General features: G+C 40.8%; 1 protein-coding gene across 4 annotated transcripts in view; it reads right to left on the bottom strand.

The window, feature by feature from the left end:
• Nucleotides 1-14,687, bottom strand: part of LOC106592223 (kinesin-like protein KIF13A) — a 267,758-nt gene that overhangs the window by 17,342 nt on the left and 235,729 nt on the right. For all 4 annotated transcript variants that reach the window (XM_082975857.1, XM_082975855.1, XM_082975856.1 and 1 more), the window contains 5 exons: nt 12,736-12,860; nt 9,403-9,579; nt 8,550-8,642; nt 1,112-1,264; nt 726-803 (listed from right to left, as the gene is read on the bottom strand). In XM_082975857.1, the coding sequence (XP_082831983.1) occupies nt 726-803; nt 1,112-1,264; nt 8,550-8,642; nt 9,403-9,579; nt 12,736-12,860 (626 nt within the window). The remainder of the gene's footprint in view (nt 1-725; nt 804-1,111; nt 1,265-8,549; nt 8,643-9,402; nt 9,580-12,735; nt 12,861-14,687) is intronic.

A 14,687-nucleotide genomic window follows, 5' to 3' on the forward strand; every position in this document is an offset into this window, starting at 1 on the left:
ACGTTGGGGGTGCTGGTGTGTGTGTGTCTTACATGCTGTGCTGTACGTTGGGGGTGCTGGTGTGTGTGTGTGTGTCTTACATGCTGTACGTTGGGGGTGCTGGTGTGTGTGTGTGTGTGTGTGTGTGTGTGTGTGTGTGTGTGTCTTACATGCTGTACATTGGGGGTGCTGGTGTGTGTGTGTGTGTGTGTGTGTGTGTGTGTGTGTGTGTGTGTGTGTGTGTGTGTGTGTGTGTCTTACATGCTGTACGTTGGGGGTGCTGGGTGTGTGTGTGTGTGTGTGTGTGTGTGTGTGTGTGTGTGTGTGTGTGTGTGTGTGTGTGTGTGTGTGTGTGTGTGTGTCTTACATGCTGTACGTTGGGGGTGCTGGTGTGTGTGTGTGTGTGTGTGTGTGTGTGTGTGTGTGTGTGTGTGTGTGTGTGTGTGTGTGTGTGTGTGTGTGTGTGTGTCTTACATGCTGTACGTTGGGGGTGCTGGTGTGTGTGTGTGTGTGTGTGTGTGTGTGTGTGGTGTGTGTGTGTCGTGTGTGTGTGTGTGTGTGTGTGTGGTGTGTGTGTGTGTGTGTGTGTGTGTGTGTGTGTGTGTGTGTGTGTGTGTGTGTGTGTGTGTGTGTGTGTGTGTGTGTGTGTGTGTGTGTGTGTGTGTGTGTGTGTGTGTGTGTGTGTGTGTGTGTGTGTGTGTGTGTGTGTGTGTGTGTGTGTGTGTGTGTGTGTGTGTGTATCTTACATGCTGTACATTGGGGGTGCTGAAGCTCCTTCTGATGTTCCTCCCTTTAACAGACAGAGCTTCCTTCACCGTCACCGCCTGATGACATCAATCAAACAAACTTTATTGTCCCCAGAGAGAAATGTGGTTGGCAGTGATCCATTTAGATACCTCCTTTACACAAACCACACAGGATTCACACATCTAAACTCATGGACGAAAAGAACATCATTTACCATATGTAACAGCAAGAGCCAGTACCATTCAACAGCGTGAAGTGTGTGTGAAGTGTAGTGTGTGTGTGTGTGAAGCGTGTGTGTGTGAAGTGTGTGTGAGGTGTGTATGTGTGAAGTGTGTGCATTGTGTGTGTGTGTGAAATGTGTGTGAAGTGTGTGTGTGAGAGGTACCTGTCTGAGTCTCTCCAGGCTCAGTATATTCTCCACCTCCAGAAGTCCTCTGGTGTATTGCTCTATGTAGGTCTGTCCACCCTGACTCTCCTCACCGTCTCCCCTCGCTGCTATGAGGGCCAGAGTCTCTCTCTCCTCAGGCTCCTCAGACGCCTGGACACAACATTATTACATTACAACACAACATGATTATACTACAATACAACACAACATTATTATACTACAATACAACACAACATTATTATACTACAATACAACATTATTATACTACAATACAATATTATTATACTACAATACAACACAACATTATTATACTACAATACAACACAACATTATTATACTACAATACAACACAACATTATTATACTACAATACAACACAACATTATTATACTACAATACAACATTATTATACTACAATACAATATTATTATACTACAATACAACACAATATTATTATACTACAATACAACACAACATTATTATACTACAATACAACACAACATTATTATACTACAATACAACACAACATTATTATACTACAATACAACACATTATTATACTACAATACAACACAACATTATTACATTACAACACAACATTATTATACTACAATACAACATTATTATACTACAATACAACACATTATTATACTACAATACAACACAACATTATTACATTACAACACAATATTATTATACTACAATACAACACAATATTATTATACTACAATACAATATTATTATACTACAATACAACACAACATTATTACATTACAACACAACATGATTATACTACAATACAACACAACATTATTATACTACAATACAACACAACATTATTATACTACAATACAACGCAACATTATTACATTACAACACAACATTATTATACTACAATACAACACAACATTATTATACTACAATACAACATTATTATACTACAATACAACACAACATTATTATACTACAATACAACACAATATTATTATACTACAATACAACACAACATTATTATACTACAATACAACACAACATTATTATACTACAATACAACACAACATTATTATACTACAATACAACACAATATTATTATACTACAATACAACACAATATTATTATACTACAATACAACACAACATTATTATACCACAATACAACACAATATTATTATACTACAAGAGAGTTAACCAAACTGTGTCCTAGGGTGGTGTAGAGGTCTATGAGAGTTAACCAAACTGTGTTCTAGGGTGGTGTAGAGGTCTAAGAGAGTTAACCAAACTGTGTCCTAGGGTGGTGTAGAGGTCTATGAGAGTTAACCAAACTGTGTCCTAGGGTGGTGTAGAGGTCTATGAGAGTTAACCAAACTGTGTCCTAGGGTGGTGTAGAGGTCTATGAGAGTTAACCAAACTGTGTCCTAGGGTGGTACAGCTGTCTAAGAGAGTTAATCAAACTGTGTCCTAGGGTGGTATAGCTGTCTAAGAGAGTTAACCAAACTGTGTCCTAGGGTGGTATAGCTGTCTAAGAGAGTTAACCAAACTGTGTCCTAGGGTGGTATAGCTGTCTAAGAGAGTTAACCAAACTGTGTCCTAGGGTGGTACAGCTGTCTAAGAGAGTTAACCAAACTGTGTCCTAGGGTGGTATAGCTGTCTAAGAGAGTTAACCAAACTGTGTCCTAGGGTGGTGTAGAGGTCTATGAGAGTTAACCAAACTGTGTCCCAGGGTGGTACAGCTGTCTATGAGAGTTAACCAAACTGTGTCCTAGGGTGGTACAGCTGTCTAAGAGAGTTAACCAAACTGTGTCCTAGGGTGGTGTAGAGGTCTATGAGAGTTAACCAAACTGTGTCCTAGGGTGGTACAGCTGTCTATGAGAGTTAACCAAACTGTGTCCTAGGGTGGTACAGCTGTCTAAGAGAGTTAACCAAACTGTGTCCTAGGGTGGTACAGCTGTCTAAGAGAGTTAACCAAACTGTGTCCTCGGGTGGTATAGCTGTCTAAGAGAGTTAACCAAACTGTGTCCTAGGGTGGTACAGCTGTCTAAGAGAGTTAAACAAACTGTGTCCTAGGGTGGTACAGCTGTCTAAGAGAGTTAACCAAACTGTGTCCTAGGGTGGTATAGCTGTCTAAGAGAGTTAACCAAACTGTGTCCTAGGGTGGTACAGCTGTCTAAGAGAGTTAACCAAACTGTGTCCTAGGGTGGTATAGCTGTCTAAGAGAGTTAACCAAACTGTGTCCTAGGGTGGTATAGCTGTCTAAGAGAGTTAACCAAACTGTGTCCTAGGGTGGTAAGGCTGTCTAAGAGAGTTAACCAAACTGTGTCCTAGGGTGGTGTAGAGGTCTAATAGAGTTAACCAAACTGTGTCCTAGGGTGGTATAGCTGTCTAAGAGAGTTAACCAAACTGTGTCCTAGGGTGGTACAGCTGTCTATGAGAGTTAACCAAACTGTGTCCTAGGGTGGTATAGCTGTCTAAGAGAGTTAACCAAACTGTGTCCTAGGGTGGTATAGAGGTCTAAGAGAGTTAACCAAACTGTGTCCTAGGGTGGTACAGCTGTCTATGAGAGTTAACCAAACTGTGTCCTAGGGTGGTACAGCTGTCTAAGAGAGTTAACCAAACTGTGTCCTAGGGTGGTACAGCTGTCTAAGAGAGTTAACCAAACTGTGTCCTCGGGTGGTATAGCTGTCTAAGAGAGTTAACCAAACTGTGTCCTAGGGTGGTACAGCTGTCTAAGAGAGTTAACCAAACTGTGTCCTAGGGTGGTACAGCTGTCTAAGAGAGTTAACCAAACTGTGTCCTAGGGTGGTATAGCTGTCTAAGAGAGTTAACCAAACTGTGTCCTAGGGTGGTACAGCTGTCTAAGAGAGTTAACCAAACTGTGTCCTAGGGTGGTATAGCTGTCTAAGAGAGTTAACCAAACTGTGTCCTAGGGTGGTATAGCTGTCTAAGAGAGTTAACCAAACTGTGTCCTAGGGTGGTAAGGCTGTCTAAGAGAGTTAACCAAACTGTGTCCTAGGGTGGTGTAGAGGTCTAATAGAGTTAACCAAACTGTGTCCTAGGGTGGTATAGCTGTCTAAGAGAGTTAACCAAACTGTGTCCTAGGGTGGTACAGCTGTCTATGAGAGTTAACCAAACTGTGTCCTAGGGTGGTATAGCTGTCTAAGAGAGTTAACCAAACTGTGTCCTAGGGTGGTATAGAGGTCTAAGAGAGTTAACCAAACTGTGTCCTAGGGTGGTGTAGAGGTCTATGAGAGTTAACCAAACTGTGTCCTAGGGTGGTGTAGAGGTCTATGAGAGTTAACCAAACTGTGTCCTAGGGTGGTGTAGAGGTCTATGAGAGTTAACCAAACTGTGTCCTAGGGTGGTGTAGAGGTCTATGAGAGTTAACAATGTAGCCATGTTATTTTATACTCCCTGTATATAGCCATGTTATTTTCTACTTCCTGTATATAGCATGTTATTTTCTACTTCCTGTATATAGCCATGTTATTTTCTACTCCCTGTATATAGATAGCCATGTTATTTTCTACTCCCTGTATATAAATAGCCATGTTATTTTCTACTTCCTGTATATAGCATGTTATTTTCTACTTCCTGTATATAGCCATGTTATTTTCTACTCCCTGTATATAGATAGCCATGTTATTTTCTACTCCCTGTATATAAATAGCCATGTTATTTTCTACTCTCTGTATATAGATAGCCATGTTATTTTCTACTTCCTGTATATAGCATGTTATTTTCTACTCCCTGTATATAGCCATGTTATTTTCTACTTCCTGTATATAGCATGTTATTTTCTACTTCCTGTATATAACCATGTTATTTTCTACTTCCTGTATATAGATAGCCATGTTATTTTCTACTCCCTGTATATAGATAGCCATGTTATTTTATACTTCCTGTATATAGCATGTTATTTTCTACTTCCTGTATATAACCATGTTATTTTCTACTTCCTGTATATAGATAGCCATGTTATTTTCTACTCCCTGTATATAGATAGCCATGTTATTTTCTACTCTCTGTATATAGACATGTTATTTTCTACTTCCTGTATATAGCCATGTTATTTTCTACTTCCTGTATATAGCATGTTATTTTCTACTTCCTGTATATAACCATGTTATTTTCTACTTCCTGTATATAGATAGCCATGTTATTTTCTACTCCCTGTATATAGATAGCCATGTTATTTTCTACTCCCTGTATATAGATAGCCATGTTATTTTCTACTCCCTGTATATAGATAGCCATGTTATTTTCTACTCCCTGTATATAGATAGCCATGTTATTTTCTACTCCCTGTATATAGATAGCCATGTTATTTCTACTCCCTGTATATAGCCATGTTATTTTCTACTCCCTGTATATAGATAGCCATGTTATTTTCTACTCCCTGTATATAGATAGCCATGTTATTTTCTACTCCCTGTATATAGCCATGTTATTTTCTACTCCCTGTATATAGATAGCCATGTTATTTTCTACTCTCTGTATATAGACATGTTATTTTCTACTTCCTGTATATAGCCATGTTATTTTCTACTTCCTGTATATAGCCATGTTATTTTCTACTCCCTGTATATAGATAGCCATGTTATTTTCTACTCCCTGTATATAGCCATGTTATTTTCTACTTCCTGTATATAGCCATGTTATTTTCTACTCCCTGTATATAGCCATGTTATTTTCTACTCTCTGTATATAGCCATGTTATTTCTACTCCCTGTATATAGATAGCCATGTTATTTTCTACTCCCTGTATATAGATATCCATGTTATTTTCTACTTCCTGTATATAGCCATGTTATTTTCTACTTCCTGTATATAGCCATGTTATTTTCTACTCTCTGTATATAGCCATGTTATTTTATACTTCCTGTATATAGCCATGTTATTTTCTACTCCGTGTATATAGATAGCCATGTTATTTTCTACTCCCTGTATATTGATTAGCATGTTATTTTCTACTTCAGGTATATACCCATGCTATTTTCTACTCCCTGTATATAGATAGCCATGTTATTTTCTACTACCTGTATAAAGCCATGTAATTTTCTACTTCCTGTATATAGCCATGTTATTTTCTACTTCCTGTATATAGCCATGTTATTTTCTACTTCCTGTATATAGCCATGTTATTTCTACTCCCTGTATATAGCCATGTTATTTTCTACTCTCTGTATATAGCCATGTTATTTTCTACTTCCTGTATATAGCCATGTTATTTTCTACTTCCTGTATATAGCCATGTTATTTCTACTCCCTGTATATAGATAGCCATGTAATTTTCTACTTCCTGTATATAGCCATGTTATTTCTACTCCCTGTATATAGCCATGTTATTTTCTACTTCCTGTATATAGCCATGTTATTTTCTACTTCCTGTATATAGCCATGTTATTTCTACTCCCTGTATATAGATAGCCATGTTATTTTCTACTCCCTGTATATAGATAGCCATGTTATTTTCTACTCTCTGTATATAGCCATGTTATTTTCTACTTCCTGTATATAGCCATGTTATTTTCTACTCCCTGTATATAGCCATGTTATTTCTACTCCCTGTATATAGATAGCCATGTTATTTCTACTCCCTGTATATAGATAGCCATGTTATTTTCTACTCCCTGTATATAGATATCCATGTTATTTTCTACTTCCTGTATATAGCCATGTTATTTTCTACTTCCTGTATATAGCCATGTTATTTTCTACTCTCTGTATATAGCCATGTTATTTTATACTTCCTGTATATAGCCATGTTATTTTCTACTCCGTGTATATAGATAGCCATGTTATTTTCTACTCCCTGTATATTGATTAGCATGTTATTTTCTACTTCAGGTATATACCCATGCTATTTTCTACTCCCTGTATATAGATAGCCATGTTATTTTCTACTACCTGTATAAAGCCATGTAATTTTCTACTTCCTGTATATAGCCATGTTATTTTCTACTTCCTGTATATAGCCATGTTATTTTCTACTTCCTGTATATAGCCATGTTATTTCTACTCCCTGTATATAGCCATGTTATTTTCTACTCTCTGTATATAGCCATGTTATTTTCTACTTCCTGTATATAGCCATGTTATTTTCTACTTCCTGTATATAGCCATGTTATTTCTACTCCCTGTATATAGATAGCCATGTAATTTTCTACTTCCTGTATATAGCCATGTTATTTTCTACTTCCTGTATATAGCCATGTTATTTCTACTCCCTGTATATAGCCATGTTATTTTCTACTCTCTGTATATAGCCATGTTATTTTCTACTTCCTGTATATAGCCATGTTATTTTCTACTTCCTGTATATAGCCATGTTATTTCTACTCTCTGTATATAGATAGCCATGTTATTTTCTACTTCCTGTATATAGCCATGTTATTTCTACTCTCTGTATATAGATAGCCATGTTATTTTCTACTTCCTGTATATAGATAGCCATGTTATTTTCTACTTCCTGTTTATAGCCATGTTATTTTCTACTCCCTGTATATCGATAGCCATGTTATTTTCTACTCCCTGTATATAGATAGCCATGTTATTTTCTACTCCCTGTATATAGCCATGTTATTTTCTACTCCCTGTATATAGCCATGTTATTTTCTACTCCTTGTATATAGCCATGTTATTTTCTACTCCCTGTATATAGATAGCCATGTTGTTTTCTACTCCCTGTATATAGATAGCCATGTTATTTTATACTTCCTGTATATAACCATGTTATTTTATACTTCCTGTATATAGCCATGTTATTTCTACTCCCTGTATATAGATAGCCATGTTATTTTCTACTCCCTGTATATAGATAGCCATGTTATTTTCTACTCCCTGTATATAGATAGCCATGTTATTTTCTACTTCCTGTATATAGCCATGTTATTTTCTACTCCCTGTATATAGATAGCCATGTTATTTTCTACTCCCTGTATAGAGATAGCCATGTTATTTTCTACTCCCTGTATAGAGATAGCCATGTTATTTTCTACTTCCTGTATATAGATAGCCATGTTATTTTCTACTTCCTGTATATAGCCATGTTATTTTTACTTGTTATTCACTGTCACAATTTTTTATTTTATCTTTTAACTGTGCATTGGTGGAAAATGACCCGTAAGAAAGCATTTCACCGTTAGTCTACACCTGTTGTCTACCAAGCATGTGACACATAACCTTTGATTTGATATAAAATATAACCTGTCTCATTAAATAAACCTAAAACATGTGAGAAGGGGGACTCCCTCACTCCTTAAAAAATTGAATACAATACTTTTATTGTACCATTATCTCTGGATACCAAAAATGAAATCAAAATAGTTTCTAACTTTATTTGGATACTAGTCCCCTGCAGATAGTTTAGACTAGTTATTGTTGGTATACTATATTTAACACAGTGACACTGACATCACACAGTAACAGTGAAGCTGTTTACCTTTGGTATATTAGACAGGATCTCATAGGTGACTCCACAGGAGTACAGTGTGTTCTTCAAGGACATCCTTCTCTTCAGACTCTGGGTGAAGCTCTACGGCAGAGAAAAACAACATGGTGGATCAGTACTGAGTACAGTGTGTTCTTCAAGGACATCCTTCTCTTCAGACTCTGGGTGAAGCTCTACGGCAGAGAAAAACAACATGGTGGATTAGTACTGAGTACAGTGTGTTCTTCAAGGACATCCTTCTCTTCAGACTCTGGGTGAAGCTCTACGGCAGAGAAAAACAACATGGTGGATCAGTACTGAGTACAGTGTGTTCTTCAAGAGACATCCTTCTCTTCAGACTCTGGGTGAAGCTCTACGGCAGAGAAAAACAACATGGTGGATCAGTACTGAGTACAGTGTGTTCTTCAAGGACATCCTTCTCTTCAGACTCTGGGTGAAGCTCTACGGCAGAGAAAAACAACATGGTGGATCAGTACTGAGTACACTACATCACAGACATGGAATAAAAAAAGACTATATTTTAAGGCTTCCTCATGAAAGCCTACCTGTTCTGCACATTGAGTAACAGGCTGCCAGACAGAGAGAGTTACAGGGCCGGATTCCCGGACAGAGGTGAAACCCAGTCCTAGCAGGCCTGTTAGTCCAGGACTAGGCTTAATCTGGGTCGGGGAAACCGGGCTTTAATGTTTCTCTAATCTAATGTAATTATGTGCTGTCAGCCGTGTCAATAGTCACCGGGCCGGTGAGGCCTGTTTGTTGTAGATGTTGACAGATGTTTGTCTGTCTGTCAGTGTGTGTGTGTGTCAGTGTGTGTGTGTGTGTCTCCAGTCCAGTCAGTGCAGACCTGTTTGTTGTAGATGTTAACAGAGATCCTCTTGCGGACCACCAGTTCCATGGAGGCAGGATGGCTGAGCTGCACCGTGGATTTAACGATCACGTAGATACGCTCGTTGGGTGACGTCACGCGGTTCAGGTGCACAGAGTCGTGGATGGATGAGTCCCAGGAGCACACCGCTGACACCTAGTGGCAGGAGGACAGATGACAGGAGGTATTTACATGCTACACTGCACCCTGGAAAACACTCACAACTATTATTCTTAGGGTTGCAAAATTCCGGTAAGTTTCCCAAAATTATTCTCAGGTTTTCACAAAATCCTGATTGGATGACTTCCGGGTTTCCTGCATATTTCCTCCTGATTTCGGGAATCTTCCAACCGGGATTTCTGGAAAACGGGAAGTGGCCAGTGCACGCGCGCATGCACACACACACACCCTCTCTCTTGTACAGCTAACCTTGTGGGGACACACAATTCAGTCTAATTCAAAATCTAATTTTCCCTAACCCCTGACCCGTACTCTTACCCTAACCTTAACCCTAAACCTAACCCTAGCTCCTAACCCTAAACCTAACCCTAGTTCCTAACCCTAACCTAACCCTAGCTCCTAACCCTAGCTCCTAATCCTAGCTCCTAACCTTAATGTAACCTTAACCCTAAACCTAACCCTAGCTCCTAACCCTAACCCTAGTTCCTAACCCTAAACCTAACCCCTAACCCTAAACCTAGGTCCTAACCCTCATTCCTAAACCTAACTCTAGCTCCTAACCCTAGTTCCTAAACCTAACCCTTGCTCCTAACCCTAGCTCCTAACCCTAGCTCCTAACTCTAGCTCCTAACCCTAACCCTAGGTCCTAACTCTAAACCTAACCCTAGGTCCTAACTCTAAACCTAACCCTAGCTCCTAACCCTAAACCTAACCCTAGCTCCTAACCCTAAACCTAACCCTAGCTCCTAACCCTAAACCTAACCCTAGCTCCTAACCCTAAACCTAACCCTAGCTCCTAACCCTAAACCTAACCCTAGCTCCTAACCCTAAACCTAGCTCCTAACCCTAAACCTAACCCTAGCTCCTAACCCTAACCCTAGTTGCTAACCCTAACCCCTAACCCTAAACCTAGGTCCCAACCCTCATTCCTAAACCTAACTCTAGCTCCTAACCCTAGTTCCTAAACCTAACCCTTGCTCCTAACCCTAGCTCCTAACCCTAGCTCCTAACCCTAAACCTAACCCTAGCTCCTAACCCTAACCCTAGGTCCCAACTCTAAACCTAACCCTAGGTCCTAACTCTAAACCTAAACCTAGCTCCTAACCCTAGCTCCTAACCCTAAACCTAACCCTAGCTCCTAACCCTAAACCTAACCCTAGCTCCTAACCCTAAACCTAACCCTAGCTCCTAACTCTAAACCTAACCCTAGCTCCTAACCCTAGCTCCTAACCCTAAACATAACCCTAGCTCCTAACCCTAAACCTAACCCTAGCTCCTAACCCTAAACCTAACCCTAGCTCCTAACCCTAAACCTAACCCTAGCTCCTAACCCTAAACCTAACCCTAGCTCCTAACTCTAAACCTAACCCTAGCTCCTAACCCTAAACCTAACCCTAGCTCCTAACTCTAAACCTAAACCTAGCTCCTAACCCTAGCTCCTAACCCTAAACATAACCCTAGCTCCTAACCCTAAACCTAACCCTAGCTCCTAACCCTAAACCTAACCCTAGCTCCTAACCCTAAACCTAACCCTAGCTCCTAACCCTAAACCTAACCCTAGCTCCTAACCCTAAACCTAACCCTAGCTCCTAACCCTAGCTCCTAACCCTAACCCTAGCTCCTAACCCTAAACCTAACCCTAGCTCCTAACTCTAAAGCTAAACCTAGCTCCTAACCCTAAACCTAACCCTAGCTCCTAACCCTAAACCTAACCCTAGCTCCTAACCCCAAACCTAACCCTAGCTCCTAACCCTAAACATAACCCTAGCTCCTAACTCTAAACATAACCCTAGCTCCTAACTCTAAACCTAACCCTAGCTCCTAACCCTAACCCTAGCTCCTAACCCTAAACCTAACACTAGCTCCTAACCCTAAACCTAACCCTAGCTCCTAACTCTAAACCTAACCCTAGCTCCTAACCCTAGCTCCTAACCCTAAACATAACCCTAGCTCCTAACTCTAAACATAACCCTAGCTCCTAACCCTAGCTCCTAACCCTAAACCTAACCCTAAACCTAGCTCCTAACCCTAACCCTAGCTCCTAACCCTAAACCTAACCCTAGCTCCTAACCCTAACCCTAGCTCCTAACCCTAAACATAACCCTAGCTCCTAACTCTAAATATAACCCTAGCTCCTAACCCTAGCTCCTAACCCTAGCTCCTAACCCTAGCTCCTAACCCTAAACCTAACCCTAGCTCCTAACTCTAAACCTAACCCTAGCTCCTAACCCTAGCTCCTAACCCTAAACATAACCCTAGCTCCTAACTCTAAACATAACCCTAGCTCCTAACCCTAGCTCCTAACCCTAAACCTAACCCTAGCTCCTAACTCTAAACATAACCCTAGCTCCTAACCCTAGCTCCTAACCCTAAACCTAACCCTAGCTCCTAACCCTAGCTCCTAACTCTAAACCTAACCCTAGCTCCTAACCCTAGCTCCTAACCCTAAACATAACCCTAGCTCCTAACCCTAGCTCCTAACCCTAAACATAACCCTAGCTCCTAACCCTAGCTCCTAACCCTAAACATAACCCTAGCTCCTAACTCTAAACATAACCCTAGCTCCTAACTCTAAACATAACCCTAGCTCCTAACCCTAGCTCCTAACCCTAAACCGAACCCTAGCTCCTAACTCTAAACCTAACCCTAGCTCCTAACCCTAGCTCCTAACCCTAAACATAACCCTAGCTCCTAACCCTAGCTCCTAACCCTAGCTCCTAACTCTAAACCTAACCCTAGCTCCTAACCCTAGCTCCTAACACTAAACATAACCCTAGCTCCTAACCCTAGCTCCTAACCCTAAACATAACCCTAGCTCCTAACCCTAGCTCCTAACCCTAGCTCCTAACCCTAGCTCCTAACCCTAAACATAACCCTAGCTCCTAACCCTAGCTCCTAACCCTAAACATAACCCTAGCTCCTAACCCTAGCTTTTAAACCCTTAACGTAACCTTAACCCTAAACCCCCTAGTAATAGCATTTGACCTCGTGGGGACCAACAAAATGTCCCCAGTTGGTCAATTTTCTTTTGGCCCCCACAATATTTTTTTGTGGGACTTCTGGTCCCCACAAGAATAGCTAAACACGTCCACACACAGACATACACAGACCTACACACACAGAGTACTCTACCTCGTCATCACTGTGTCTGATGATTGGCAGGTAGAAGAACTGGCTGCCGTGCTCTTTGGGTAGGATAGAGTTAACCCCGGCAGCGTTGGGTCCTGTTAACTGTTGATTCACTGTCAGGTTGTCTGCTGTAGAGGTACAGTCTGATGTTAGAGGTTAGGTCCTGTTAACTGTTGATTCACTGTCAGGTTGTCTGCTGTAGAGGTACAGTCTGATGTTAGAGGTTAGGTCCTGTTAACTGTTGATTCACTGTCAGGTTGTCTGCTGTGGAGGTACAGTCTGATGTTAGAGGTTAGGTCCTGTTAACTGTTGATTCACTGTCAGGTTGTCTGCTGTAGAGGTACAGTCTGATGTTAGAGGTTAGGTCCTGTTAACTGTTGATTCACTGTCAGGTTGTCTGCTGTAGAGGTACAGTCTGATGTTAGAGGTTAGGTCCTGTTAACTGTTGACTCACTGTCAGGTTGTCTGCTGTAGAGGTACAGTCTGATGTTAGAGGTTAGGTCCTGTTAACTGTTGATTCACTGTCAGGTTGTCTGCTGTAGAGGTACAGTCTGATGTTAGAGGTTAGGTCCTGTTAACTGTTGATTCACTGTCAGGTTGTCTGCTGTAGAGGTAGAGTCTGATGTTAGAGGTTAGGTCCTGTTAACTGTTGATTCACTGTCAGGTTGTCTGCTGTAGAGGTACAGTCTGATGTTAGAGGTTAGGTCCTGTTAACTGTTGATTCACTGTCAGGTTGTCTGCTGTAGAGGTACAGTCTGATGTTAGAGGTTAGGTCCTGTTAACTGTTGATTCACTGTCAGGTTGTCTGCTGTAGAGGTAGAGTCTGATGTTAGAGGTTAGGTCCTGTTAACTGTTGATTCACTGTCAGGTTGTCTGCTGTAGAGGTACAGTCTGATGTTAGAGGTTAGGTCCTGTTAACTGTTGATTCACTGTCAGGTTGTCTGCTGTAGAGGTACAGTCTGATGTTAGAGGTTAGGTCCTGTTAACTGTTGATTCACTGTCAGGTTGTCTGCTGTAGAGGTAGAGTCTGATGTTAGAGGTTAGGTCCTGTTAACTGTTGATTCACTGTCAGGTTGTCTGCTGTAGAGGTAGAGTCTGATGTTAGAGGTTAGGTCCTGTTAACTGTTGACTCACTGTCAGGTTGTCTGCTGTAGAGGTACAGTCTGATGTTAGAGGTTAGGTCCTGTTAACTGTTGATTCACTGTCAGGTTGTCTGCTGTAGAGGTACAGTCTGATGTTAGAGGTTAGGTCCTGTTAACTGTTGATTCACTGTCAGGTTGTCTGCTGTAGAGGTGCAGTCTGATGTTAGAGGTTAGGTCCTGTTAACTGTTGATTCACTGTCAGGTTGTCTGCTGTAGAGGTACAGTCTGATGTTAGAGGTTAGGTCCTGTTAACTGTTGATTCACTGTCAGGTTGTCTGCTGTAGAGGTAGAGTCTGATGTTAGAGGTTAGGTCCTGTTAACTGTTGATTCACTGTCAGGTTGTCTACTGTAGAGGTAGAGTCTGATGTTAGAGGTTAGGTCCTGTTAACTGTTGACTCACTGTCAGGTTGTCTGCTGTAGAGGTACAGTCTGATGTTAGAGGTTAGGTCCTGTTAACTGTTGATTCACTGTCAGGTTGTCTGCTGTAGAGGTACAGTCTGATGTTAGAGGTTAGGTCCTGTTAACTGTTGATTCACTGTCAGGTTGTCTGCTGTAGAGGTGCAGTTGGACTATGATGGTTGTAATTCTTCAGTCCAGTGAGACATAAAGTGGTTCAGTGCCACTATTAACCTGTTAGGGCTAGGGGGCAGTATTGACACGGCTGGATAAAAAAACATACCCGATTTAATCTGGTTACCACTCCTACCCAGTAACTAGAATATGCATATACTTATTACATATGGATAGAAAACACCCTAAATTTTCTAAAACTGTTTGAATGGTGTCTGTGAGTATAACAGAACTCATTTGGCA

This window comes from Salmo salar, chromosome 05, assembly GCF_965601325.2.
Source record: "Salmo salar chromosome 05, fSalSal1, whole genome shotgun sequence".
In the NCBI taxonomy this organism is placed as follows: Eukaryota; Metazoa; Chordata; class Actinopteri; order Salmoniformes; family Salmonidae; genus Salmo; species Salmo salar.